Source organism: Mytilus galloprovincialis, chromosome 1 (genome assembly GCF_965363235.1).
Source record: "Mytilus galloprovincialis chromosome 1, xbMytGall1.hap1.1, whole genome shotgun sequence".
NCBI lineage: Eukaryota > Metazoa > Mollusca > Bivalvia > Mytilida > Mytilidae > Mytilus > Mytilus galloprovincialis.
The window spans coordinates 68,116,854-68,142,540 of record NC_134838.1 but is presented as its reverse complement, the minus strand read 5'-3'; the positions used below and the strand labels follow the sequence as shown (position 1 = coordinate 68,142,540).

The 25,687-nt window shown below is 33.2% G+C and overlaps 2 protein-coding genes across 2 annotated transcripts in view; both read right to left on the bottom strand.

Moving 5' to 3' along the window:
• The window catches only part of LOC143071637 (matrilin-1-like), a 125,033-nt gene that overhangs the window by 21,492 nt on the left and 77,854 nt on the right, over window positions 1–25,687 (bottom strand). The gene's annotated exons all lie outside the window — the stretch shown is intronic.
• On the bottom strand, window positions 5,607–14,287 carry LOC143042682 (uncharacterized). Its single transcript, XM_076215142.1, has 7 exons — window positions 13,906–14,287; window positions 12,985–13,119; window positions 10,510–10,647; window positions 9,953–10,090; window positions 8,806–8,940; window positions 8,186–8,216; window positions 5,607–5,943 (listed from the first exon to the last, which is right to left on the bottom strand). Exons 1-7 carry the CDS (start codon window positions 13,982–13,984, stop codon window positions 5,817–5,819), a joined length of 783 nt encoding a protein of 260 aa, XP_076071257.1. The 5' UTR covers window positions 13,985–14,287; the 3' UTR covers window positions 5,607–5,816.

The window sequence follows — 25,687 nt, the reverse complement described above, 5'->3', positions numbered from 1 at the left end:
TTGTGTCGATGGTAGTTATAAGAGATAACCATGATAACACATGTTAAAAATAATATATATTTATTGGCGAAGTAAGATCACGGCTTCTGTCGGTTACCAACCCATGAACAAAGGGTCTTTGGGTAACCGTAAATTAAAATTATAAATCAAATCTTCAAAATATAATAGATAATTAAAATTGAAATAAAACTAAAATGTAATGAAATTATGAATTAATAGTGTGCTGAATTGAACCCTGGCAACAGATGTCCAAAATCAACATGAAAAACTACGTTTGAAGTGTAAATGAAGAAATGGATTAATGTTCTAAATTAAATAATAATAAATCAAGTTATTGGTACTGGTGCAGCCTATAAAGTCCGCCGTTCATGACCTCTGGCAACAGACGGTCATAAAATCATCTTTGGTCAGTGCATTATTATTGTCAAACATTATCACTTCACCATATGGAGGTCGTAGTTCGGTTAATTGTGTTTACATAAACACAAACAAATCCAGAAGCCGGGACAGGTTTTCTTTAAAGTTGAAGTATATGTACAGACAACACACATAAATCTGTAAAATAAGAACAAAAACAGCAGTATTGAAAATAAAAGGGAGAAGCTGGGTGGGTATCAAGTAATCATGTGTATAATAAGTTAAATCAATAGTCTGACCTTAGATCAATATTAATCCTTGAAGATAGCGTTTGCAATATTTGTGATGAGAGTGCAAGAGCAGTTAATTTATATGTAGTGTAATAAATTTAGACATGCACGTCTGCTTTGACCTGCTAATGAACTATTGCTGGTTTTCCGCTGATAACGCGATTTAATGGTCGAGCCCTTTAAATCGAATTATATATTTTTTTTAATTTATTCATTGAAACGTTTCCCTTAAGAATATTAAACTGCGTCATATGGAGAAAGTATTAACAAAAGAACCAGTGCCTTAATATTGTTTGTTTAATACTTTACTATCCAGACGTATCGTGGTGTTAATTAGTTAAAAAGATTAAACACAAATCATGTTTATTCATGGATCATTATAACAAATGGGTTTACTTTAGATAATGGACGCCAAATGCAATGGGGCAAATCAATTTCAAATCATATTTTGTTTTAAAATTAAGTTCTTTTTTATCAGAATAGCTTTGAATAACATTTTGAGTCCAAATTGATTTCCGTCCCTGGTTATTACTGTTGTTTAAATTGGTGCTAAATCAATCACTGCTATGAGATACAAACACTATTTCATTTTCATGCATTACAGGACAAATACAAAGAAATAATATTGAAACATTTTAATATGACAAAAACTATTGATACACGAATCAGAACATACAATATGATTATTGCGAAAGGGACGAAACAGAAAATCAAGTAAATATGTTAGCTGTCAAAACAAGGAATAGGAAGATATTTTAGGTAAATTGAAAAATCAGAGAAGAGTGATTTAATAATTATTTGAACACATGGCTTTTTGTTTATAGCTAAGTACTACATGAAGCGGAAAATAGCAAAATGGAAACGATTTATATTGGAACAAATCATAGCAAATTGAATTTTTTGAAAAGTTATTTGCGGAAAAAAAACAAATACACGTTGTTTTTTTTTCAAATGAAAGTACATCCGAATTTACTATGCTAACATGAATTGTGTTAAAAATTTCATAGTCCCCACTTCGTTAGTCGTGTTTACTTATAAATCCTTTGTTGTTTACCTTTGAAACCTTTTTTATCTGCATCATTGGCTAACCAAGTCCAAATATCTGTACCTTGTATTGCACAAAAATGATGTTTGAAGCCCCTCCATCAGGGAAACTTGCATACAGAAGAAAATATATTTTTTTCATTGTTTGAATCTATTTATGACATTGAAATATATGGGGAAGTGCCAATAAACTGTCTCATTCTTTAAGTACCTGACATGTTTTATTTATGGCTAAGATGCTGATAACAACGACAAATATATTTGGAAAGTAATCAGAAGTATTTGGAATTTGCAACCCTGTAAAATGTTTCTGTCAATGCAGTATTAACATGATTAATGTTATTAAGGAAGATCGGTTATCTTCTGCCATCTTGTGTGTCAATAGCAGAAAACCATTGGTCTACATCTTTTTATCTATATCTCGAACACGTGTTTATATGATTTATTTTACTATTGAAAAAAGTCGGATATAAAATAATTTCTAGCAAAAAACAAAATCTTATCAATTTTTATTTAGAACCCAAATTAAAAGGAACACGTCATTGGATGCGACAAGAGGACCTTTTTCGTCATAAAATGAGCATATTATGGGAATGTTAAATCGTCACTTTTGTCAGATATTTTAATTTCAGTTATTTCATTGAATACTATAATAGTTATGTTAAAACCCTAAATTGTCGGTTTATTTGTTAGAACTTTCAATTTTCCTTTTTATCATACATGTCAAATAAGCTAAACGGAAAACACTCTGAATTAAAACAATAGAACATCTTTTTTTTTGGCAATCAATTTTATCGAAGTGATATCGAACAGTTAATAGGCTTTTGTTTAATATGTGTCTCAAAACCATCATTTTGACATGTTTTCAAGTTTTTAAAAGTAACAATACAGGAAATTAATGATATGTACATTCTTTTTCTTTATTTTTTTGTTTGTTTGATTTATAATCAAGATAAGAATACAAATTCGATAAATAAAAATTTTAAACCAAACTTATAATAATTAAGATTCATTCGTTATTCAGCTCGTAATATCGAAGGCAGAGCAAAAAAAAAATGTTTTTTTTACATTTTACTTAATTTTTAAAAAGTTATTTTTGAATTTTTTACCGTTATATCAATCTCTTAACATTTTTCGAAAGCATTGCGCATGTTCAGCTAATTTTCTATTGATAGTTGCTGCAAATAGTAATTATTGTAAGGCTATTGAATCATTGTTAGACATTCGGAGTGACACGTAAGAAAACTGAATGCATATGTAATATTAGCCAGCTCTGGTGCGTGATCATGTGTGGTGGTCATCATTGAAATTGCACATGTATACAAAAGTAGCTTAATATAATATCTATGATAGTGGATTTTGTGCTTTTTTCCCCTATCACACTAACTATATTTTGGGATCATCGGACCATCTGCATGAGTGCACACTTACATTTAATGAAAGAAGCTTTTCTATGGATTGTACTCTATATGACATTTGTTAACAACTAGATAGTGCAATTAAAGGTTTTACAGAAGGCCATGTTTATGGTTATTGACAGTAGTGGACACTGCATTACAAGAAGTTGGTTAAACACTTCAAGAATGTCGATGGCTGCTGTTTACTTTCATTCCACGTTAAAATGTACGGTGATGCTCTAATACTATTGCTACTGTGGATTCAATTATTTTCGTGGGTATCAATTTTCGTGGACAGAGAAAAAAAGACATTTCGAGGTATACGTAAATTCGTGGATCGCTGATAACAAAAAAAAAATCAGATACGTAATTCGTGGATTTGTTTTTGATTTAGGAGATCATATGACCTCCTTGGTTTAATCAATAATAAAACAAACAACAAAGAAGGAATTCATTGAAAAAGTTTTGAATTGTCAAAATCCTCGCGTGGTCATTTTAGGTTAAAGTGTTCATTGAAAACTTCTATTACAATAAATGGACAGAGACAACTAATTATTTGTTTGTTTTACAATTTATAAATGCTTGTCGGAATTCTATAAGGCAATCAAAACTTTATGATTGAAAGCTCATTTCCCTAATCACGATATAATAAACAGTCATATAAGTAAAAGGTGTGAAAATAAATGTTCCTGTCATAAACAATATTACCTACGGGCAATATCCCCGTACTTAATCCTATTGATTTTTAATCACTAGTAAACCAAACTATGACACAGTAATTAACAACTTATTTTCCATGAACAGTTTTAATCAATTTTAAAAAGTAAATTATCACTGATATTCGATATATTTATTATTGATTTAATTAAACTACTTGTATCTTCTTTCAATAAAAAACACGTGTTATGTTACAATGTTTATCGCTAGTCAACACTATACTAAAACTGCATAACATAACCGGCAATAAACATCCGACTCCATACACATTTATCGGGATTATTCTTCGTTGAATTCTTAAATTCGTGGTTCGCTGTGACCCACGAAACCCACGAAAATTGGTATACCACGAATAAAAATGAATCCACAGTATCTTTTTTCGGGGAAAGTATTACCTGGTCATAGTATAGTAGTATAACGCTGAATGGAAATGCTAATGATTTTAGTGCATCTCCTTTGAAGGATGGAACCTCACCACTTGTAGGTCTTATTAGGTTGCAGTATCTCACAATTAGAGTTATAAATTTTCTTTAAGATTTGTGCTTCACCCTTACACAAACTTATGCATTATATGTAATGAGCGTTTCTGATTTAATGTGTCCTATTACTCTTTCCATAATTCATTATATTACCAGGACGTATTCATATACATGTATAGCCTATATATCTTTCTTTCTTTCTTTCGTATAAGAGAGATACTGTTTTGGAAAAGGATCATGATCATAATTTGACAGTTAAAAAAACCTGTAAAGAACATTCGATTTTAATTTTTAATTTGTCAAAAATTAAGCAATAATTTGCTTAAAAGGCATATCTAGTTAGCCAACTGGTATAAGCAAAGTCAAATATTACTTTTGTCCTTTCTTCAAAATGGAAGGGAAAAGCAGCAGATTTAAAATCTTATACATTTAACAGTTTTCGTATGTCCGTGCTACTAGTAATACATCAGCCTACATGTTAAGTCTTTCATAAAGTTAACACTGTTTTTGGTTTTGATGTTATATTTGTTATTCTCGTCGGATTTTGTCTAATGCTTAGTACGTTTCTGTATGTGTGTTACATTTTAATGTTGTGTCGTTGTTCTATTATATTTAATGCGTTTCTCTCAGTTTAAGTTTGTTACCCCGATTTTGCTTTTTGTCCATCTATTTACGAGTTTTGAACAGCGGTATACTACTGTTGCCTTTATTTAGTATTATTAGGTAATCATAGGGTATTCCCCAAAACAAACTTTCATTTTCCTTAATGCTACATGTACCAATCATGTTTTTGCTTATACGAGACATTTTGTCCTTAAATATCTGTAAAAAATCGATTCATATTTGTGAAAACAGTTCAAGGTCATCGTAATTTTATATAAATACTATGCTAATGCTAAGGCAATTAAAATCTTCATGATTTTCTTACTTTTTAGTTTGAATTCATCCGTCTGTATTCACATCAGCACTGATCAGTCAATTTTCGTATGAATCTGATTGTTTTTCAAATAGAGCGAGTTCATTATTAATTGGCGATTTCGAATATTTACTGAAAGACTAGAGATGAATATTTTTTTTAATTAAATCTTTTATGGCCGATATATACATGTATGACAATGATCTTTCAGCTGGAAATCATTTTAATATGAGACAGGTATTACCTTTAAAAGATGACGACATCCTCATTATTTGCGAGCTACTATTTGGTTATCTAAAAAAAAATTGCGGCGATGGTATGATTTACAACACGAAAGCCTCTGCAAACAATGCAAATATTGTAAAAAAAAAAAGAAGAAGAAGAAAAAAAAGTCTACGACTGTGGATTTATAGTTTTTATTGATTTTTCTACTGTTATAACTTCGTTCTCCACTGATTTAAGAATCAGTGTCATAGGCAAATGAACAAGTATCCAAAATCTGTTTTATTTTGCATGTATACACATGATTTATAGCTATTGGCGTAAAATGATACTAGACTTCGTAATGGCAAAGTAAAGTTTGTGTTTAAATTTGTACATGTGTTATAACGCATTCTTATCTCAGTGCTGTCTTGATATATGCTGTATTTATCTCATCGTATGTATTTTCAGTAGAAGGCCCTGGTAAATTCTGATATGCAGATACATTTTTCATTCCAAGTTCATCATACTGTTGGTCAGGGCTGGAAAACAATTTTTTTTTTAATACTGCACATATCAGATATGTTTTATAACTGTGAGAATCATAATAAGGTCTTTGAAATCATTTTTGTAACATAAATTCAAGAGATTAAATTCATTTAAACTTTTATTAGCCTATGTACACAGTTTTAATCACAATTCTAAATAATTAAGCCCCACAAATGTATTTCCAAATATTTTAGTGTTTTTGTGCTTTTGTAAACATTTATATATAGGCCACGCTGTGCAAAACAGTAAATAATCTTCAGATCAGTGACGGACTACTGAAAACCTAAAGAAGAAGAAGAAGAAGAAGAAGAAGAAGAAGAAGAAGAAGAAGAAGAAGAAGAAGAAGAAGAAGAAGAAGAAAAGTATTTCAATTGTTATATAAAATCCGTAATATCACAACAATCTTTATGTTCGGGACTTGTGTTAAGGAATGAATTATTTCGATTCACAGCTTTCGTTTTGCTTGGAAAAACACAAACAATATAAATTCATTACAACAGATCAAACGATGTAACAATACAATTACCAACAGAAATGAATAAACACGAATGTGTCCACGATACACGGATGCCCCACTCGCACTATCATTTTCTATGTTCAGTGGACCGTGTAATAATAGTCAAAACTCTAATTTGGCATTACAATTAGAAAGATCATATCTTAGGAAACATATGTACTAAGTGTCAAGTTTATTGGACTTCAACTTCATCAAAAACTACCTTGACCAAAAATTTTAACCTGGAGCGGGACAGACGGACGGACGGTCGAACAGACGCACAGATAGGAAAACATAATGTCCCTAGGTGGGGCATAAAAGTCTGAGACAACAAAATATATAATATAACCATCCAAAATTTAAGCTGTCCGTGCATATATGACGAATTTTAAAAGTTTGGCCTCATTTGTTTTGTGTGGCCTTATAACAAGTATATTTTTTTTCAATAGTATTTATAGTTGTTTACAAAATAATGTTTTAATTTGGGAGATTAGAAATCATTGGAACAATCATAGATACTGATTGAATGATAATAACGTTCTATTTGACTTACATAACGGTTCAAAAATTATCATGATAATAGACTATGTGTAATTTAAACCTCTTCATTGTTATAGAAGGAAACGGTACTATTTATTCTGACATGGGCGACAATACTAACATTTTCTAAATCTACCACTTTTTAAAATAAAAACCTGGATTAAACAGTTATGGGTGGTGTTAGTATATATATACACTTTGTAAATTCCGACTATCAAATCATAGACTGCCAATAGAAAAGGGGAAACGGTAAAACATTGACAGAAATGAAAGAAAATGTCCATTAAGTACGAAAAGAGATATCGGAGATGAATATCACTATATTTTTGTTTGCCCGGCTTTACAAGATGAAAGAAGAAGATTTATTTCAAATGAACTAATACCCAGACATGATAACATTATTAAATTCAACAAACTGTTTAATTAAAAAACACAAAGACACTAGGAAACCTCTGCATTTGTATAAGATGTATTAATAGTAAGCTCACTCCTTCTTTACAACTATAATTTATTAACCATAATAATCCTTTTAGAAAGTATTTCGTTATACAATTTTAACTTTTATATTTGACTAAATATAAATCTTTTATATGTGATCTCAGACGGAGCTTGTTTGTGTTATCCATGCCCACCGTCATTTTAATTTACACCAAATTTATGAAATTTTGGAAGTCTTTGCGAATAATTCTCTAGAAAATATTTCAATAAGTTTTAAAATTTATATTGTAAATATACACACTGCAGTTATTCATAGATAACTAAAAAAATACACATTGTACCCTTACATCCAATCACGGCGCTCCTAATTTGACTTTCTTCACCTGCCTTAGGTACATAAAAAGCTAACATAATATTGGGAAAATGTAATAGTACCGTTTCCTACCCCCCCCCCAACCCCCAACCCCCAAAGAAAATCCCTTCTACAGTGTTCCAGAAGTTTCCGTGACAACTGTATATACAGACACCGAAATTTAAAGCAGACATTAATATACTTGTATCTCAGAAGTTCTTTGGAAATTTTGGATGACATTTTTATTTACGTTGCCTACATATATTAAATTGGACATATTCCGTACAGTTAAGGGAAGAATTCCGGATGAAAAACAGACAAGGTGATTTCTGGTCATAACACTATTTATATCTTTAGTTTCAAGACAACTATGAGACAATACAGGTCACCAAACATACAACATACGTACCCCTGGATTTTCACTGTTGCATTCTTTTTGTCTGTTGGAAATAAGTAGAGTGGAATGTAGTAATGTACTATACAATACCATAATACAGTTTATTTGATAATGGCAGTTATCAAACAAAATAAACTATTGCAATTCAATAGTTTAAATTTAGCTATTTCAAGATAATTTTTTTTTCGGACTTTAATCTACACTTCACTGATGAAATTTATAATACCATTCATGCATGATTTACTGATTGGTTAATCATGATAAGAATATTATAATAATGGTATTTTCAGTCAATTCAACATGTAAAAACTGTTATTGAATTTCACAAACATCTCAAATGGTCACAGCTTTCTCCTTTCATGAAATATAGGAATTAGTTATATGTTTATACATAATATAATACAATATATATTAATTCAAACGTGTTAAAAAAATCAAATTAATCATTTGTTTCGCGGATTCTTATATATGTTCTTTATTTCAAATTCAAATGATCCTTCCTTTTTGGCTGTCGTCTAGCAAGTGCAATACCACTTGACCTTGTTTGTTTCTTATACTTTCATTATTAGAATTATATTTCAAACGTATATTTCAAATATAACAGAAGAATATATTTCTTGTTATGTTCTAACCTGTTCTTATCGACACTATTTCCTTTCTCTTGAAAATAATCACTGTCAAAATGAAGCCAAGCAGAACACCTCCGGTAAATGTTCCAATAAGCTCAGGAATTGAAAAGCCTTTATCATTAGAATCTATTTTGACTGCTGTAATTTCAAAAATGAAAAATTGGGATATCATAGTGAAATGTCACATTTTATAACTACAACAACAACTCTCTACGAAATGTGCTAGTTAATACGTCTTACTCGGTAGGTCACATTAGGGAACAGCGGGCGAGATTGTCGTTACGCTATTAGTAATATATCCACTGTCATCTGTGAAACGGATATCCCATAACGGTCAACCAACTCGTGATTACGTCCGTAAATTGTAATGACTAATGTCGTTGATAGCGAGCGATAAAGTTCAGCACGACAATTTCTGACGTTTATGTGTTTAAATCGCACAATCCAACAAAGGTTTTTTAAATCGTCAATATGCTAGATTTTTTATTACCAATTTATCGTTTCATGCTTAAACATATTGTATACGGCTTGTTCAACACAAAGTCAAATGTGCATGTTTTATGGTCGTCGTTTTCGTTTTCGCATTTTAAATAAAACAAATACTGACAATAAAGCATATACGCCTGAGACAGCCTTTACCTTCCACTATACCCATCACTACAGCTAACTGAATCGATAAAAGTTTGTTGCTATGTATCATTGATTGAATAATAGATCTGGACTAAAATAAAACCCAAGGTTCAGTTGTACTTCTTCCTATCTGGATTGTCATATTTTTTTTCAAGTGAATTTCAGTTAGCCTTGTATTTCAAAAGCTTTCGAACCAGAGGTCAACCACTATTTTTCTAATATTGTGTATAAAAAATATCTAATAGTTCATGTACCATATGCTTTGTTTTCAAAACTGATTCAAGTAGCTGGTGTTTATTGGTAACGTTATTATTCGGTACATTTTGTGATATTATTTTCAGATTGTACATTTCTTATTGTAGTTTAAGAAAAATATATATTAAAAGAAAGAAACATACGTACTATGCAAGTATTGTTTCATAGATTTCAAAGGTTATGTCCGTGCTGTGAGGTTATGGAAAATGAGTTTCATTTAGAGAAGAATACAATGTAGTTTTCTTCCATCATCTTATTTATTTACCTTGTCTTTCACAGTTTTTGCCATGAAACCCTTCATTACAACCAAACTCACAATTTCCTTCCGATATATCACAGGACAGGTTAAAACACCCCTTACAGAATCCATCACAATCGACCCCATAATAACCAGATGCACATTCTGAAACAATAATGGTAATCACGATAAAGTTACTATACTAAATTAATGAATTTTCTGGAGGTGGATATGTAAAGACATCATTATTGGCAAGTAGAAACTTCAGTTCCTTTCAGTACATTCTACATGAAGTTTACATGAAAATAAATTTCGTTTGATCGTTTGCTAGAGGTTGCGTCAGTTCATTGTTAGACGCTACATTTAATATTTACTTTGTTTGAATATTTGATAATGTCAAAAAAGACACTTTGTAAGTGTCGCTTCTCTGCTTTCAAAATTTAAAGAAAGGAATATGGTTTATGTATCAGACAAAAATCTGTCCTGGTACATAAGGGAATGAAATAATTAACAAAAGAAACTCTCGCTTTTAGCTTATGCTTGATATTACAATACAACAGAGATTATTGTTTACAGGGACAAACCTTCAGTACAGTTAAATCCTTTCCATCCTTGCAAGCATCCACTTTTACATTCTCCCGTTACATGATGACAAGGTGGTATTATACAACTTTTCGAACAGTTCCGAAAACATTGACCTCCAAAATAACCAGGATTACAAGCTGTCGATAACAAAATAACATAATACCTTATATATGTGTAACTATATATAAAGTTATGATGCTGGTTAATGCCAGTGAAATAGTGAAATAATAAAATCGTATCAGATAACGCATTTGTTTATTACTCTATTTGGTATTCACCATAGTTGAGTTCATTAAATTCCAAACAATAGAACAATATAAGTTGTCGTGTGGTTCATACTTTCTAGAATATATTGTGTGTCGACACACTGAAAGCTTTGAATCAAACATAAAAACAGTCAGCTATAGGATTTTGAACATCGTCTTTTAAAATCATATACCACGTCCATTAAATAATAAGAAGCAAAAATATAAAAACGACTGATTATTCAATCTCTTTAGATCTCATTCCCAATAAAAATGTAAACCTAATCTTAAAGATAGCATAGTGCATTGACTGTCACTTTTATCTAAATGATATCAATCGTTAAAATTCATTGTAATTAACAAATGCATGATGGAATGTAAAAAAAAACCTTCTCGATCGTTTGATTGATGTTAAACGCCACTTTCAGCACTATAGCACTATTTCGAGGCGGTCAATTTTTTTTGGTGGAAAAAGCAGTAGTACACAGAGATAACCACCAACATTCGAACTTATAACCTCAGTGTTGAGTTCGACAACTTAGACGAATCGACTACCGAAACCCTTGTATAAGAATTTATAATATAGGAAAAAGTAAAATAACAAAAATACCGAACTTCAAAACGGAAAGTCCTTTACAAAATGGCAAAATCAAAAGCTCAAATACATCAAAACGTTTTATTACAAAATCACCTAATGCACTAAAAAATTACAGGTTCTCGACATAGTATAGTGAATTGTTGTAAATGCAGATTGCTGATGTTGGTACAAATCATCAAAACTGATTTTTTTCAGATAAGATTGGATTTTGTTAACAACGGTTAACAGTATAAGAAAACATTATTTCGTGTGATCTTCCAAATACAAGGGTTTTGTTTTCACATAGTTTTTCAGCTGCACAAATTTCAATTGAATTTTAATTTTAGGGAAACACATAATATTATTTTACTTCACGTTAAAATGCCAGATTTTGATTGACTAATACGAGGGATACATTTTACTCTATCCCATGGCTGAGTGGGAGACAATTTTTTTGGAATGTCACTCTCTCGTGCAGACCAATCAAAAATCGATAGTATAAAGGACAATAAATTGAATTACATCAACTAATTAAAGACAATGCCCAAGTTTCACGTTTTGTCTCAGAAGTTTTTCATAGGCTGTCAAAATAATGAAAATAAACCACCTTGATACACTTCTGTTGATTTTTCTAATACCTGTAACGTTGTTATGTACGTGATATCAAAGTTTAAAACTTAACATTTAAAATTCAACAGGAAAGGACAATAATGATAGGACATTCAGTATAATAAATCAAATAACACATATCTGAGAGGGTGACATAGCAGATTGATACCCCTCGAAAAAAAAACATAGTCAACCGTGGCTTCGCCTCAGTCGACATTATCTTTTACAGATTAATCTTATTTAAAAGTTTATTCTATGACGTCACGTACATAACAACGTTACGGGTAAAAATAAACAGATATGAAGCAAAATGTTTTCTTTTTTTATTTGACAGTCGAATAATAGAATATGAGCCAAAACGTAGAACTTAAACATTGTCTTTAATAACTTGATGTAAATTCAATTCATTGTCCTTCAAATTATCGATTTTTGATTAATCTAGACGAGAGGTTGACATAAAAAAAATTGTCACCCGTTCAGCCATGTGATAGAGTAAATTAACACCCTCGTATTAGCCAATCAAAATATGGCATTTTAACATGAAGTATAATAATATATATATATATATATATATATTAATGTGCTCTACGCGTAGTAATTTTTAGATGCGTAGTACCTATTGTAAGAACCGGTTTGGATTTCGTGGGTAGTATATAAGAAAAGGAGCACGTTTTTTTCAGTTATCGAGGTTAGGCGGTGACCACGTTGATTACTACAGTGTAGACATATAGTATCGACATGGTCACCGTGCTGGACAAAATCAGAAATGTGTTTCTTATTTTATTACAAGTATGATATAATATACAGTTTGGGTTTGAAGTAGGGGTCAGAAAATAAGTAGCGATGTGCACATAAATACTTTATGTTCGTTTGAACAAGTCAATTAAAACATAAATAATGTTCTATAAATTCGAATGGCATGCTTCACGCAACCTTCGTTTTGTCAACACATATTTATATCATATAAAGAGAAATAAAGAATGGGTGTATGTTTTCTTATCTGTATTGATTAAGCTCCTCACTGACAGAAAAAAAACCGTTACCTTGTTCACATTTATTGCCGGTCCAACCATCAAAACATCCTGATGAACAATTTCCAGTTACTAAATCACAATGGCCTACACAATTTGTTGAACAGAAAAATTCACAGTTGTTTCCATATTTTCCAAAAGGGCATCCTGAAATGAATATGAAATTAAAGCACGTTCGGCATTGACATGATTTGTAATAACTTATTAAAGTATAAAAAAAAAAGTAGGTTCCAACTGCCTCAGCAGAGCAAATCTTAGATGATTTGACTGTATTTTAGTCAATTTTAGTCATAGATCTTGTTACGTTTCTACGTTATTATACATGTACATCCTAGGGTTTCAATTGGCTGGGTTTGGTAGTTCCAGATAAATGTAAATCCAAAAAAGCACGTCGGACGCAGAAAATTTATCACATGTCATCATCAGAAGCTTGGTAGTATTTTGTCTATGTAATGGCATCATTTGGATAATAGTGGTATCGATGATACTATATGTTGAACATCTAGAATGAAGATGTTTTTGTTTCTTTTTGATCAATTTGGTTGTTTAATCTTAAATGTATCATGCATTAGGTTTACTATACTGTCGGTGTTTAACTTATCTGTTGAACCTAATTTATTTCAGAAACACAAGAAGAGCCAAATTGTTGTGCAGTTAAAGTTTTATGAAAATGCTAAAACTAGTAAGATGTATTCATCCACATGAATGAAAAGAATTTTGTTGAATTCATCATGTTTAATATAACATTTTACTTCAAATGTTTTACATAATATTTTTTTAACGTTCGGGCAGCATTTTGTTCTCTTTTCTTTCAGAAAAAAGATTGCAACATTTCCGACTATCGTCGGAATATTAAAAATGACTTTCAATTTACGAGAAACAGAAATTCGTAAAACATCGTTGCATTTATAGGTTCAAAGTCATTTAACCTACCACCGATTTCTATTTCGCACAGCTCTATCTCGGAAATACCATTTACGGGGGATGGTACATAAGTAATATATCTGCACATGAAAAAACCGTCAATATCTTCATTCAAATGCTCTCCCTTGTATATTACTGTTTCACCAGATGAATAATCGGAAGTATTGGAACAATATACTCTGAATGTACCAATGTAGGCCGCTGAATCTACAAACAAGACAAGAAACCATGCAAAATCTGGTGTTTAAGAACTTCAACTTGTTTAGTAAATAATTTTAAATAATTAGTATCGCCTAAGGTAGAAGGGGTCTACATTAAAATCCATAGAATTTTTTGATAATTTGTCAAAATGTAGTTTATATCATGCTTTTTTTAAAAGAATACAATAAAAAAAAGTATATGTCTCCGAGCTTTTTTTACGCTACAGGTTGTGAAAAATTGTGAGATTTTGTTTAGATTATGCATGGAAAGTCCAATATTATGTTATAAAAAGAATATTTCACCATAGAATATGAAGATAAACTATTAGAAGATAACTCTAATTATATGCTTTCAGATAAGAACAAAAATTTGATCAACGGACTTTTTTTTTGCTACATAATAATAAAGGTAAATTTACAACACAATCAATTATAAAAGAGGAACGAAAGATCCCAGACGGACAGTCAAACTCATAAATCGAAAATAAACTGAAAACGTCTGGCTAAAAAATGAAAGAAGACAAGCAATAGAACGAACACATGACACAACATAGAAAACTAAAGAATAAGCAACACGAACCCCACCAAAAACTAGGGGTGATCTCATGTGTTTATAAGCGTAACAGTATCTGAGATATCACCCTTTTATCTGAGTTATCTCCCCCTTATGTGGCCAAGTTGAAAAAAAATGAATCAAACAAAAAGATTCTGTTTTTTTGTAAAATACAACCATAACAAGAAGTAATTGTAACAGGATGCTGTCACGAAGTCTCCCAAACAAAGCTCCCATAACTCGCCATTCATATGGTCCCATGTTCATTTGATTTTATTTTTTGTCCCATACAAGAATATATATGGCTTACGGGTGGAGATCTCCACCATTTACAAGTATTCAAACAGGAGGGGGTGGTGGTGACCCCCAGGGACTTTACCTACATTTCATTTGATTTGTTTTATTGTCACATACAAGAATATATATGGTTTAGGGGTGGGGATGTTGACCGTTTTTAAGTTTTCAAACAAGAGGGGGGTGGGGTGACCCCCAGGAACTTCCCTTTTATTTCATTTCATTTGTTTTATTGTCCCCTACAAGAATATATATGGTTTAGGGGTGGGGATGTTGGCCGTTTACAAGTTTTCAAACAAGAGGAGGTGGGGTGACCCCCTAGGGACTTCCCTTTTATTTCATTTCATTTGTTTTATTGTCCCATACAAGAACATATATGGTTTAGGGGTGGGGATGTTGACCGTTTACAAGTTTTCAAACAAGAGGAGGTGGGGTGAGCCCCTAGAGACTTCCATTTTATTTCATTCCATTTGTTTTATTGTCCCCTACAAGAATATATATGGTTTAGGGTGGGGATCTGGACCGTATACAAGATTACAGCACATTCTCAAATTGAACAGGGTGGGGATGACCCCCGGGGACTTCCCTTTAATTTCTTTTGATTTGTTTTATTGTACCATTCAAGAATCTATATGGTTTAGGGTGGGGATCTGGACCGCTTACAAGATAAAAGTATATTCTCAAATTGAACGGGGTGGGGATGACCCCCCAGGGACTCCCCTATATTTCATGTGATTTGTTTTATTGTCCTTTAATCATTTCTGAAGACTGCATGTATCTATCACTTACAGTTTTCAAATTATATTCATTTGAAAATTTTGGAAAATAAAATCCCATAGGGTTCTATAGTAAACCCTTCCCTCCTTTCTACCCCCCAAAATACCCCTTAATAGACCCCAATGAACAAACGAAAGATTGATGGCTCACCTAGACATATTAGTCTACCATTTTATGAAATCCTAAGTCAATCTGACAAGCGGTTTGGGAGAAACGCTGAGGACAAGTTCATTTTATAAAGTGGCGGAAGAGGAAGAAGAGGAAGAAGAAGAAGAAGAAGAATAACTAGATTTGCCATTGTAAGCAATAGCGGATGGCACCCTTCCCCTATTGCCAGGCGAGCGGCAGCAATCTAGAAGATTCCAAAGACAAAGTGTGCATCTACACATTCAAATTATCATTTTTGTTAAGTTTTATTAAGTTTGGAGCATTTTGCAATTTTTTTACATTTTTGCTGTTTCCATGGTTACGACGGCCATTTTGAAAATTCCAACTTCAAAAGTCAACTCTGCTTATGCTAGTGACCATTCCTGTTAAGTTTCATCCAGTTTGCACCAATTTAAAATTTTTTTTAAACTTTTGACCTTTTTGCATTGTTTCCATGGTAACAACAGATATTTTGGAAATTCCAACGCCAAATTCCACATCTTCCAATGTTGCTCATCCTTACTGTGAAGTTTCATTAAGTTTGGAGCATTTTGATATTTTTGAAATTTTTGGTGTTGTTTCCATGGCAACATAGTAGTTCCAATGAGTGTCAAAATCATCCAACACCTGTATATAGTGGGCACCTACATTGGATTAAAATATAATGGTTCTGAGTTCAAGCCTATCCAAACAGTTCACCAAAACAAAAAACTGGATTTTTTCACATTTGTTTCGTTTCCATGGCAACGGCAGCCATCTTGATGGTGTCATACCTCACTGCACTATTTAATGTGGTGGTCAACATTATGGTATAGTTCCATCAATATTGTTCCAGCCAATTCCGAGAAATAGAATGGACAAAAAAGTGTGGAAGAATAAATATAACTAGATTTGTAATTGCTAGCAATAACGGATGGCACCCTCGTCCCCCCCATTGCCAGGCGAGCGGCAGCCATTTTGGAAATTCCAAAGTCAAAGAGTGCATCTACACCTACAAGTTATCATTTTTGCAAAATTTCATTAAGTTTGGAGCATTTTGAAATTTTGGACCATTTTGCTGTTTCCATGGTTACGGCGGCCATTTTGGAAATTCGGACTTCAAAATGCAACTCCGCACATGCCAGTCACTATTCCTGTAAAGTTTCATCCAGTTTGCAGCACTTAAATATTTTTGGAAATTTTGAACATTTGTGCTGCAACCATGGTTACAGTAGATAATTCCAAAATTCTAAAAGCGTACATCTCATTGCCACATGTCATGTTATATATCAGTACAGTTTCATTTATTTTGATGCACTACTCTCTGAGAAAATGCTGATTTTATGCATTTTTCCATAGGGTCAATGCAAAACTTGGCCCTAGTTTCCATGACAACGGCGGCCATTTTGAACTATCCAAATATTGTCTTGACATCTTGGCATACTGGAGAACATTTTCATAAAGTTTCATCCAGTGGGATCTTATAACGAAAGAGTTAGAATTTTTGATATTTTAGCTGTTTCCATGGTAACGGCAGCCATTTTGAAAATTCCAAAGTCAAACTGGAAATCAACACATGCCAGTTAACATTCCTGTGGAGTTTCTTCCAGTTTGGACCACTTTGATTTTTTTCGCATTTGTGCTGTTTCCATGGAAACGGCGGCCATCTTTTACCATTCCATAGCAAGGTGCACAACTTCAAATGGGGTTCCTCATTATAGTTGAGTTCCATAAACATTGGTCCGTTCAATTCTGAGAACTCGCGCGGACAAAATGTGTGGAAGAAAAATAAAAATAACTAGATTTGCCATTGCAAGCAATAGCGGATGGCACCCTTCCCCCATTGCCAGGTGAGCGGCAGCCATTTTGAAAATTTCAAAGTCCAAGATTGCATCTACAGATGTGTATTAACATTGTTGTGACGTTTCATTAATTTTGGAGCATTTTGAAATTTTTGAAGTTTTTGCTATTTCCATGGTAACGGGTACCATTTCTAAAATTCCAAAGACAGGTGCCACTTTGGGACATGCCATGTTACATATCTATAAAGTTTCATTGGGATTGATGCTATATTCTTCAAGAAAATGCATCTTTAATGTATTTTCCCATAGGGCCTATGTTAAACTTTCGCCCCGTTTCCATGACAATGGCGGCCATTTTGGAATTTTCTTATATTGTCACAACATCTAGGCATACCAAGGAACATTACCACTAAGTTTCATCCAGGTAGGTCTTATAATGAAAGATTTAAAATTTGCATTTTTTTTCACATTTGATCAGTTTCCATGGCAACGGCGGCCATTTTTTACCATTCCAATGTCTCTTGCACAACTTAACATGGCGGTTCATATTATGGTATAGTTCCATCAACATTGGTCTGACCAATTCTGAGAAATAGTATGGACAAAATGTGTGGAAGAATAAAAATAATAATAACTAGACTTGCGATTGCAAGCAATAGCGGATGGCACCCTTCCCCTATTGCCAGGTGAGCGGTAGCCATGGTTACGGCGGCCATTTTGGAAATTCCAAACTCAACAGTCAAGTCTACATTAGCTGAGCAACATTTGTTATAAGTTTCAATAAATTTGAAGCATTTTGAATTTTTTTGTATTTTTGCTGTTTCCATGGTAACGGCGGCCATTTTGAATATTCCAAAGTCATACCCCCGCTGCAATTTTTTCCCTCCACAATCATATACCATTTAATGTCTCTAGAATAAATTAAAAATTTATGTTCTAGAATGTTCTGTGAAAATTCAAAGTTTTGACCTTCTTGCATTGTTTCCATGGTAACAACAGCGATTTTGGAAATTCCAACGCCAAATTCCACATCTTCCAATGTTGCTCATCGTTACTGTGAAGTTTCATTAAGTTTGGAACATTTTGAGATTTTTGAATTTTTTGGAGTAGTTTCCATGGCAACATAGTAGTTCCAATGAGTGCCAAAATCATCCAACACCTGTATATAGTGGGCACCTACATTTTATTAAAATATAATGATTCTGAGTTAAATAGTATCCAAATAGTTCACCAAACCAAAAAACTGGATTTTTTCACATTTGTTTCGTTTCCATGGTAACGGCAGCCATCTTGACGGTGCCATACCCCGTTTGCACAATTTCATATAGTGAACTACATTATGGCATAGTTTCATCAATATTGTTCAAGCCAATTCCGAGAAATAGCATGGACAAAAAAGTGTGGAAGAATAAATATAATAAGAAAAAAAGAAACGAACAATAACAATATGTCACCCCAACTCCGTTGAGGGTGCCATAATAAAAAGAAAAAAAAGAAACGAACAATAACAAGATGTCACCCCAACTCCGTTGAGGGTGCCATAACTAGATTTGCCATTGCAAGCAATAGCGGATGGCACCCTTTCCCTATTGCCAGGCCAGCGGCAGCCATTTAGAAAATTTTTGCTGTTTCCATGGCAACGGCGGCCATTTTTAAAATTCGAAACTCAAAAGTTAAGTCTACATAAGCTAGGAAAAATTTGTTATAAGTTTCATTAAACTTAAAGCATTTTGAAGTTTTTCATAATTTTGCTGTTCCCATGGTAACGGCGGCCATTTTGAATATTCCAAAGTCAAACCCCGCTGCAATTTTTTCCCTCCATAATCATATATACCATCATATACCATTTAATGTCTCTAGAATAAATTTAACATTGATGTTCTGGAATGTTCTGTGAAAATTCAAAGTTTTGACCTTTTTGCATTGTTTTCATGGTAACAACAGATATTTTGGAAATTCCAACGCCAAATTCCACATCTTCCAATGTTGCTCATCGTTACTGTGAAGTTTCATTAAGTTTTGAGCATTTTGATATTTTTGAAATTTTTGGTGTAGTTTCCATGGCAACATAGTAGGTCCAATGTGTGCCAAAATCATCCAACACCTGTATATAGTGGGCACCTACATTGTATTAAAATATGATGATTCTGAGTGTAAGCATATTCAAACAGTTCACCAAAACAAAAAACAGAAATTTTTCACATTTGTTTCGTTTCCATGGCAACGGCAGCCATCTTGATGATGCCATACCTCACTGCACTATTTAATGTGGTGGTCAACATTATGGTATAGTTCCATCAATATTGTTTAAGCCAATTCTGAGAAATAGTATGGACAAAAAAGTGTGGAAGAATAAATATAATAATAATAAGACAAAAAGAAACGAACAATAACAATATGTCACCCCAACTCCGTTGAGGGTGCCATAACTAGAATTGCCATTGCAAGCAATAGCGGATGTCACCCTGGTCCACCAATTGCCACTAAACAGCAGCCATGGTAACGGCAGCCATTTTGGAAATTCCAAAGTTGAATGCCGCATTTAGATTTACAAGTTAACATTTCTGTAACGTTTCATACATTTTTGAAGAATTTTAAAAATTTTGCTATTTTTGAACAGTATCCATGGCAACATTTGAAAATTCCAAAGTCATACTGCTGCTTCATATTGTGCTCCCCATAATATTATACCACCATATAACATTTAATGGCTGTAGAATTTATTTAACCCTAATGTTCTGGAATGTTCCATGAAATTTTTCATATTTTATCTGTTTCCATGGCAATGGCAGCCATGTTTTTAATTCCAAAGTCAGGTGCACAACTAGACATGGTGATCAACATTATGTTATAGTTCCATCAACATTGGTTCATACAGTTCCGAGAACTAAGCTGGACAAAAAGTGTGGAATAAGAATAATAAAAAAGAATCGAACAATAACAATATGTCACCCGACCTCCGTCAGGGTGACATAACTAGATTTGCCACTGCAAGCAATAGCGGATGGCACCCTTCCCCCATTGCCAGGCGAGCGGCAGCCATTTTGAAAATTCCAAAATCATAGAGTGCATCTACTCATGCCAATTGTCAATTTTGTAAAGTTTCATTAAGTTTGGAGAACTTTGAAATTTTTGAAATTTTTGCTGTTCCCATGGTAACGGCGGCCATTTTGAATATTCCAAAGTCAAACCCCCGCTGCAATTTTTTCCCTCCATTATCATATATACCATCATATACCATTTAATGTCTCTAGAATACATTTAACATTGATGTTCTGGAATGTTCTGTGAAAATTCGAAGTTTTGACCTTTTTGCATTGTTTCCATGGTATCTACAGATATTTTGGAAATTCCAACGCCAAATTCCACATCTTCCAATGTTGCTCATCGTTACTGTGAAGTTTCATGAAGTTTTGAGCATTTTGATATTTTTGAAATTTTTGGTGCAGTTTCCATGGGAACATAGTAGTTCCAATGAGTACCAAAATCATCCAACACCTGTATATAGTGGGCACCTACATTGTATTAAAATATAATGATTGTGAGTTCAAGCATATCCAAACAGTTCACTAAAACAAAAAACTGGAATTTTTCACAATTGTTTCGTTTCCATGGCAACGGCAGCCATCTTGATGATGCCATACCCCACTGCACTATATAATGTTGTGGTCAACATTATGGTATAGTTCCATCAATATTGTTCAAACCAATTCTTAGAAATAGAATGGACAAAAAAGTGTGGAAGAATAAATATAATAATAAGAATAACTAGATTTGTAATTGCTAGCAATAACGGATGGCACCCTTCCCCCATTGCCAGGTGAGCGGCAGCCAGTTTGAAAATTCCAAAGTCAAATATTGCATCTACTGATGTCTAGTAACATTTTTGCAAAGTTTCATTAAGTTTGAAGCATTTTGAAATTTTGGATTTTTTTGCTGTTTCCATGGTAACGGCGGCCATTTTGAAAATTGCAAACTCAAAAGTCAAGTCTTCATAAGCTAGGCAACATTTGTTATAAGTTTCATTAAATTTAAAGTATGTTGAAGTTTTTCATATTTTTGCTGTTTCCATGGTAACGGCGACCATTTTTAATATTCCAAAGTCAAACCCCCGCTGCAATTATTTCCCTCCATAATCATATACCATTTAATGTCTCTAGAATAAATTTAACATTAATGTTCTGGAATGTTCTGTGAAAATTCAAAGTTTTGACCTTTTTGCATTGTTTCCATGGTAACAACAGCGATTTTGAAAATTCCAACGCCAAATTTCACATCTTCCAATGTTGCTCATCGTTACTGTGAAGTTTCATTAAGTTTGGAACATTTTGAGATTTTTGAATTTTTTGGAGTAGTTTCCATGGCAACATAGTAGTTCCAATGAGGGCCAAAATCATCTAACACCTGTATATAGTGGGCACCTACATTGTATGAAAATATAATGATTCTGAGTTTAATAGTATCCAAATAGTTCACCAAAACAAAAAACTAGATTTTTTCACATTTGTTTCGTTTCCATGGTAACGGCAGCCATCTTGATGGTGCCATACCCCACTGCACTATAGAATGTGGTGGTCTACATTATGGTATAGTTCCATCAATATTGTTCAAGCCAATTCCGAGAAATAGCATGGACAAAAAAGTGTGGAAGAATAAATATAATAAGACAAAAAGAAACGAACAATAACAATATGTCACCCCAACTCCGTTGAGGGTGCCATAATAAGAAAAAAAGAAACGAACAATAACAATATGTCACCACAACTCCGTTGAGGGTGCCATAACTAGATTTGCCATTGCAAGCAATAGCGGATGGCACCCTTTCCCTATTGCCAGGCCAGCGGCAGCCATTTAGAAAATTTTTGCTGTTTCCATGGCAACGGCGGCCATTTTGAAAATTCGAAACTCAAAAGTTAAGTCTACATAAGCTAGGCAAAATTTGTTATAAGTTTCATTAAATTTAAAGCATTTTGAAGTTTTTCATAATTTTGCTGTTCCCATGGTAACGGTGGCCATTTTGAATATTCCCAAGTCAAACCCCCGCTGCAATTTTTTCCCTCCATAATCATATATACCATCATATTCCATTTAATGTCTGTAGAATAAATTTAACATTGATGTTCTGGAATGTTCTGTGAAAATTCAAAGTTTTGACCTTTTTGCATTGTTTTCATGGTAACAACAGATATTTTGGAAATTCCAACGCCAAATTCCACATCTTCCAATGTTGCTCATCGTTACTGTGAAGTTTCATTAAGTTTGGAACATTTTGAGATTTTTGAAATTTTTGGAGTAGTTTCCATGGCAACATAGTAGTTCCAATGAGTGCCAAAATCATCCAACACCTGTATATAGTGGGCACCTACATTGTATCAAAATATAATGATTCTGAGTTCAAGCATATCCAAACAGTTTACCAAAACAAAACACTGGATTTTTTCACATTTGTTTCGTTTCCATGGTAACGGCAGCCATCTTGATGGTACCATACCCCACTGCACTATAGAATGTGGTGGTCTACATTATGGTATAGTTCCATCAATATTGTTCAAGCCAATTCTGAGAAATAGTATGGACAAAAAAGTGTGGAAGAATAAATATAATAATAAGACAAAAAGAAACGAACAATAACAATATGTCACCCCAACTCCGTTGAGGGTGCCATAACTAGAATTGCCATTGCAAGCAATAGCGGATGTCACCCTTCCCCTATTGCCACTAACCGGCAGCCATTTCAAAATGGTTTAACAGTGAATGCGCATATATTTATTGCAATACATCTTTCTGTAAATTTTCAGCACATTCAGAGCATTTTTAAAAAAATTCACATTTCTGCTGTTTCCATGGCAACGGCAGCCATTTTGAAAATTTCAAAGTCTAAAGTCTCATCTGTACTTGGCAGTTAACAATAATATCAAGTTTCATTAAGTTCAAAGCATTTTGAGAAATTTTTACTTTTTTGCAGTTTCCATGGCAACGGTGGCCATTTTGGAAATTCCAAAGTCAAAAGTCTCATCCAGACTTGCCAGTCAACTATCATATTAAGTTTCATCAATTTTGGAGCATTTTGAAATTTTTGAGATATTTGATCCTGTATCCATGGTAACAGAGTAGTTCCAATGATTGTCAAAATCAATCAAAACCTGTATATAGTGGATAACTATATTGTGTAAAAATTTGATGATTTCAAGTTCTAGCATACCAAAATTATTGACCAAACCCTGAGGTTTTTAGAGCATTTTGACACTTATGCACTGTTTCCATGGTAACGGCAGACATTTTGGAAATTCCAACGCCAAATTACGCATCTACCAAAGTTGCTCATCGTCACTATGAAGTTTCAAAAAATTTGGAGCATTTTGAAATTTTCACTATGGCAACATAGTAGTTCCAATGATTGCCAATATCATCCAAAACCAATATATGGCTGGCACCTACATTGTGATAAAATATGATGATTCTGAGTTTAAGCATCTCTAAATTATTCACAAAACCAAAAACTGGAATTTTTCACAATTGTTCCGTTTCCATGGAAACGGCAGCCATTTTTTATGGTCTTAGACCCTACTGCAACCCGAAATTTTGTGTTCCTCCTTATAGTGAATTATCATTAAGATTGGTTCCATTTTACTCCAAAAAACCTGTCGGACAAAAAAAGGTGGAAGAATAATAATAATAACAAAGAAACATAAGAAAAGCAATATGTCACCCGACATTGTCGATCGGGTGACATAACTAGATTTGTAATTGCTAGCAATAACGGATGGCACCCTCGTCCCCCCTATTGCCAGGCGAGCGGCAGCCATTTTGGAAATTCCAAAGTCAAAGAAGGCATCTACACCTGCAAGTTATCATTTTTGCTAAATTTCATTAAGTTTGAAGCATTTTGAAATTTTTGACAATTTAGCTGTTTCCATGGTAACGGCGGCCATTTTGGAAATTCCAACTTCAAAACTCAACTCTGGGTATGCCAGCGACCATTTCTGTAAAGTTTCATCCAGTTTGCAGCATTTTAATTTTTTTGGAAATTTTTGACCTTTTTGCATTGTTTCCATGGTAACTACAGATATTTTGGAAATTCCAACTCCAAATGCCACATTTTCCAATGTTGCTCATCGTTACTGTGAAGTTTCATGAAGTTTGGAGTATTTTGAATTTTTTGAAATTTTTGGTGTAGTTTCCATGCCAACATAGTAGTTCCAATGAGTTCCAAAATCATCCAACACCTGTATATAGTGGGCACCTACATTGTATTAAAATATAATGATTCTGAGTTAAAGCATATCCAAACAGTTCACCAAAACAAAAAACTGGATTTTTCCACATTTGTTCCGTTTCCATGGTAACGGCAGCCATCTTAAACTATTCCATGCTTCGTGCACAACTTGACATGGGGGTGCTCACTATAGTAGAGTTCCATCAACTTTGGTCCATTTGATTTCGAGAAATCACCTGGACAAAATGTGTTGCAAGAAAAATAATAATAACTAGATTTGCGATTGCAAGCAATAGCGGATGGCACCCTTCCCCTATTGCCAGGTGAGCGGCAGCCATTTTGAAAGTTCCGATGTCAAAGACTGCATTTACAGATGTCTATTCACATTGTCGTAAAGTTTCATCAATTTTGGAGCATTTTGAAATTTGAAATTTTTGAAATTTCCATGGTAACGGCGGCCATTTTGGAAATTCCAAACTCAAAAGTCAAGTCTACATAAGCTAAGCAACATTTGTTATAAGTTTCAATAAATTTGAAGCATTTTGAAGTTTTTCGTATTTTTGCTGTTTCCATGGTAACGGCGGCCATTTTGAAAATTCCAAAGTCAACCTGCTGCTGCAATTTGTTCTCACCATAATTATATACCATCATTTAACATAAAATGTCTCTAGAATAAATTTAACATTGATGTTCTGGAATGTTCTATGTTAAACATTTCTCCTGTTTCCATGGCAATGGCAGCCATTACGAAATTTCTAAGTATTGTTGGTACCTCGGGGCCCCACCACCAACATTTGCACAAAGTTTCATAAGGTTGGCTCTT

What these genes read in the sequence shown, in the direction of transcription:
- LOC143042682 (XM_076215142.1), bottom strand. Translation starts at nt 13,984, where the DNA reads ATGTGCAGATATATTACTTATGTACCATCCCCCGTAAATGGTATTTCC. An exon ending in GTGCGAAATAGAAATCGGTG is followed by an intron (nt 13,120 to 13,905) that starts GTAGGTTAAATG and finishes TATTCATTTCAG; the next exon opens with GATGCCCTTTTGGAAAATAT. An exon ending in AGGATTTAACTGTACTGAAG is followed by an intron (nt 10,091 to 10,509) that starts GTTTGTCCCTGT and finishes TTATTGTTTCAG; the next exon opens with AATGTGCATCTGGTTATTAT.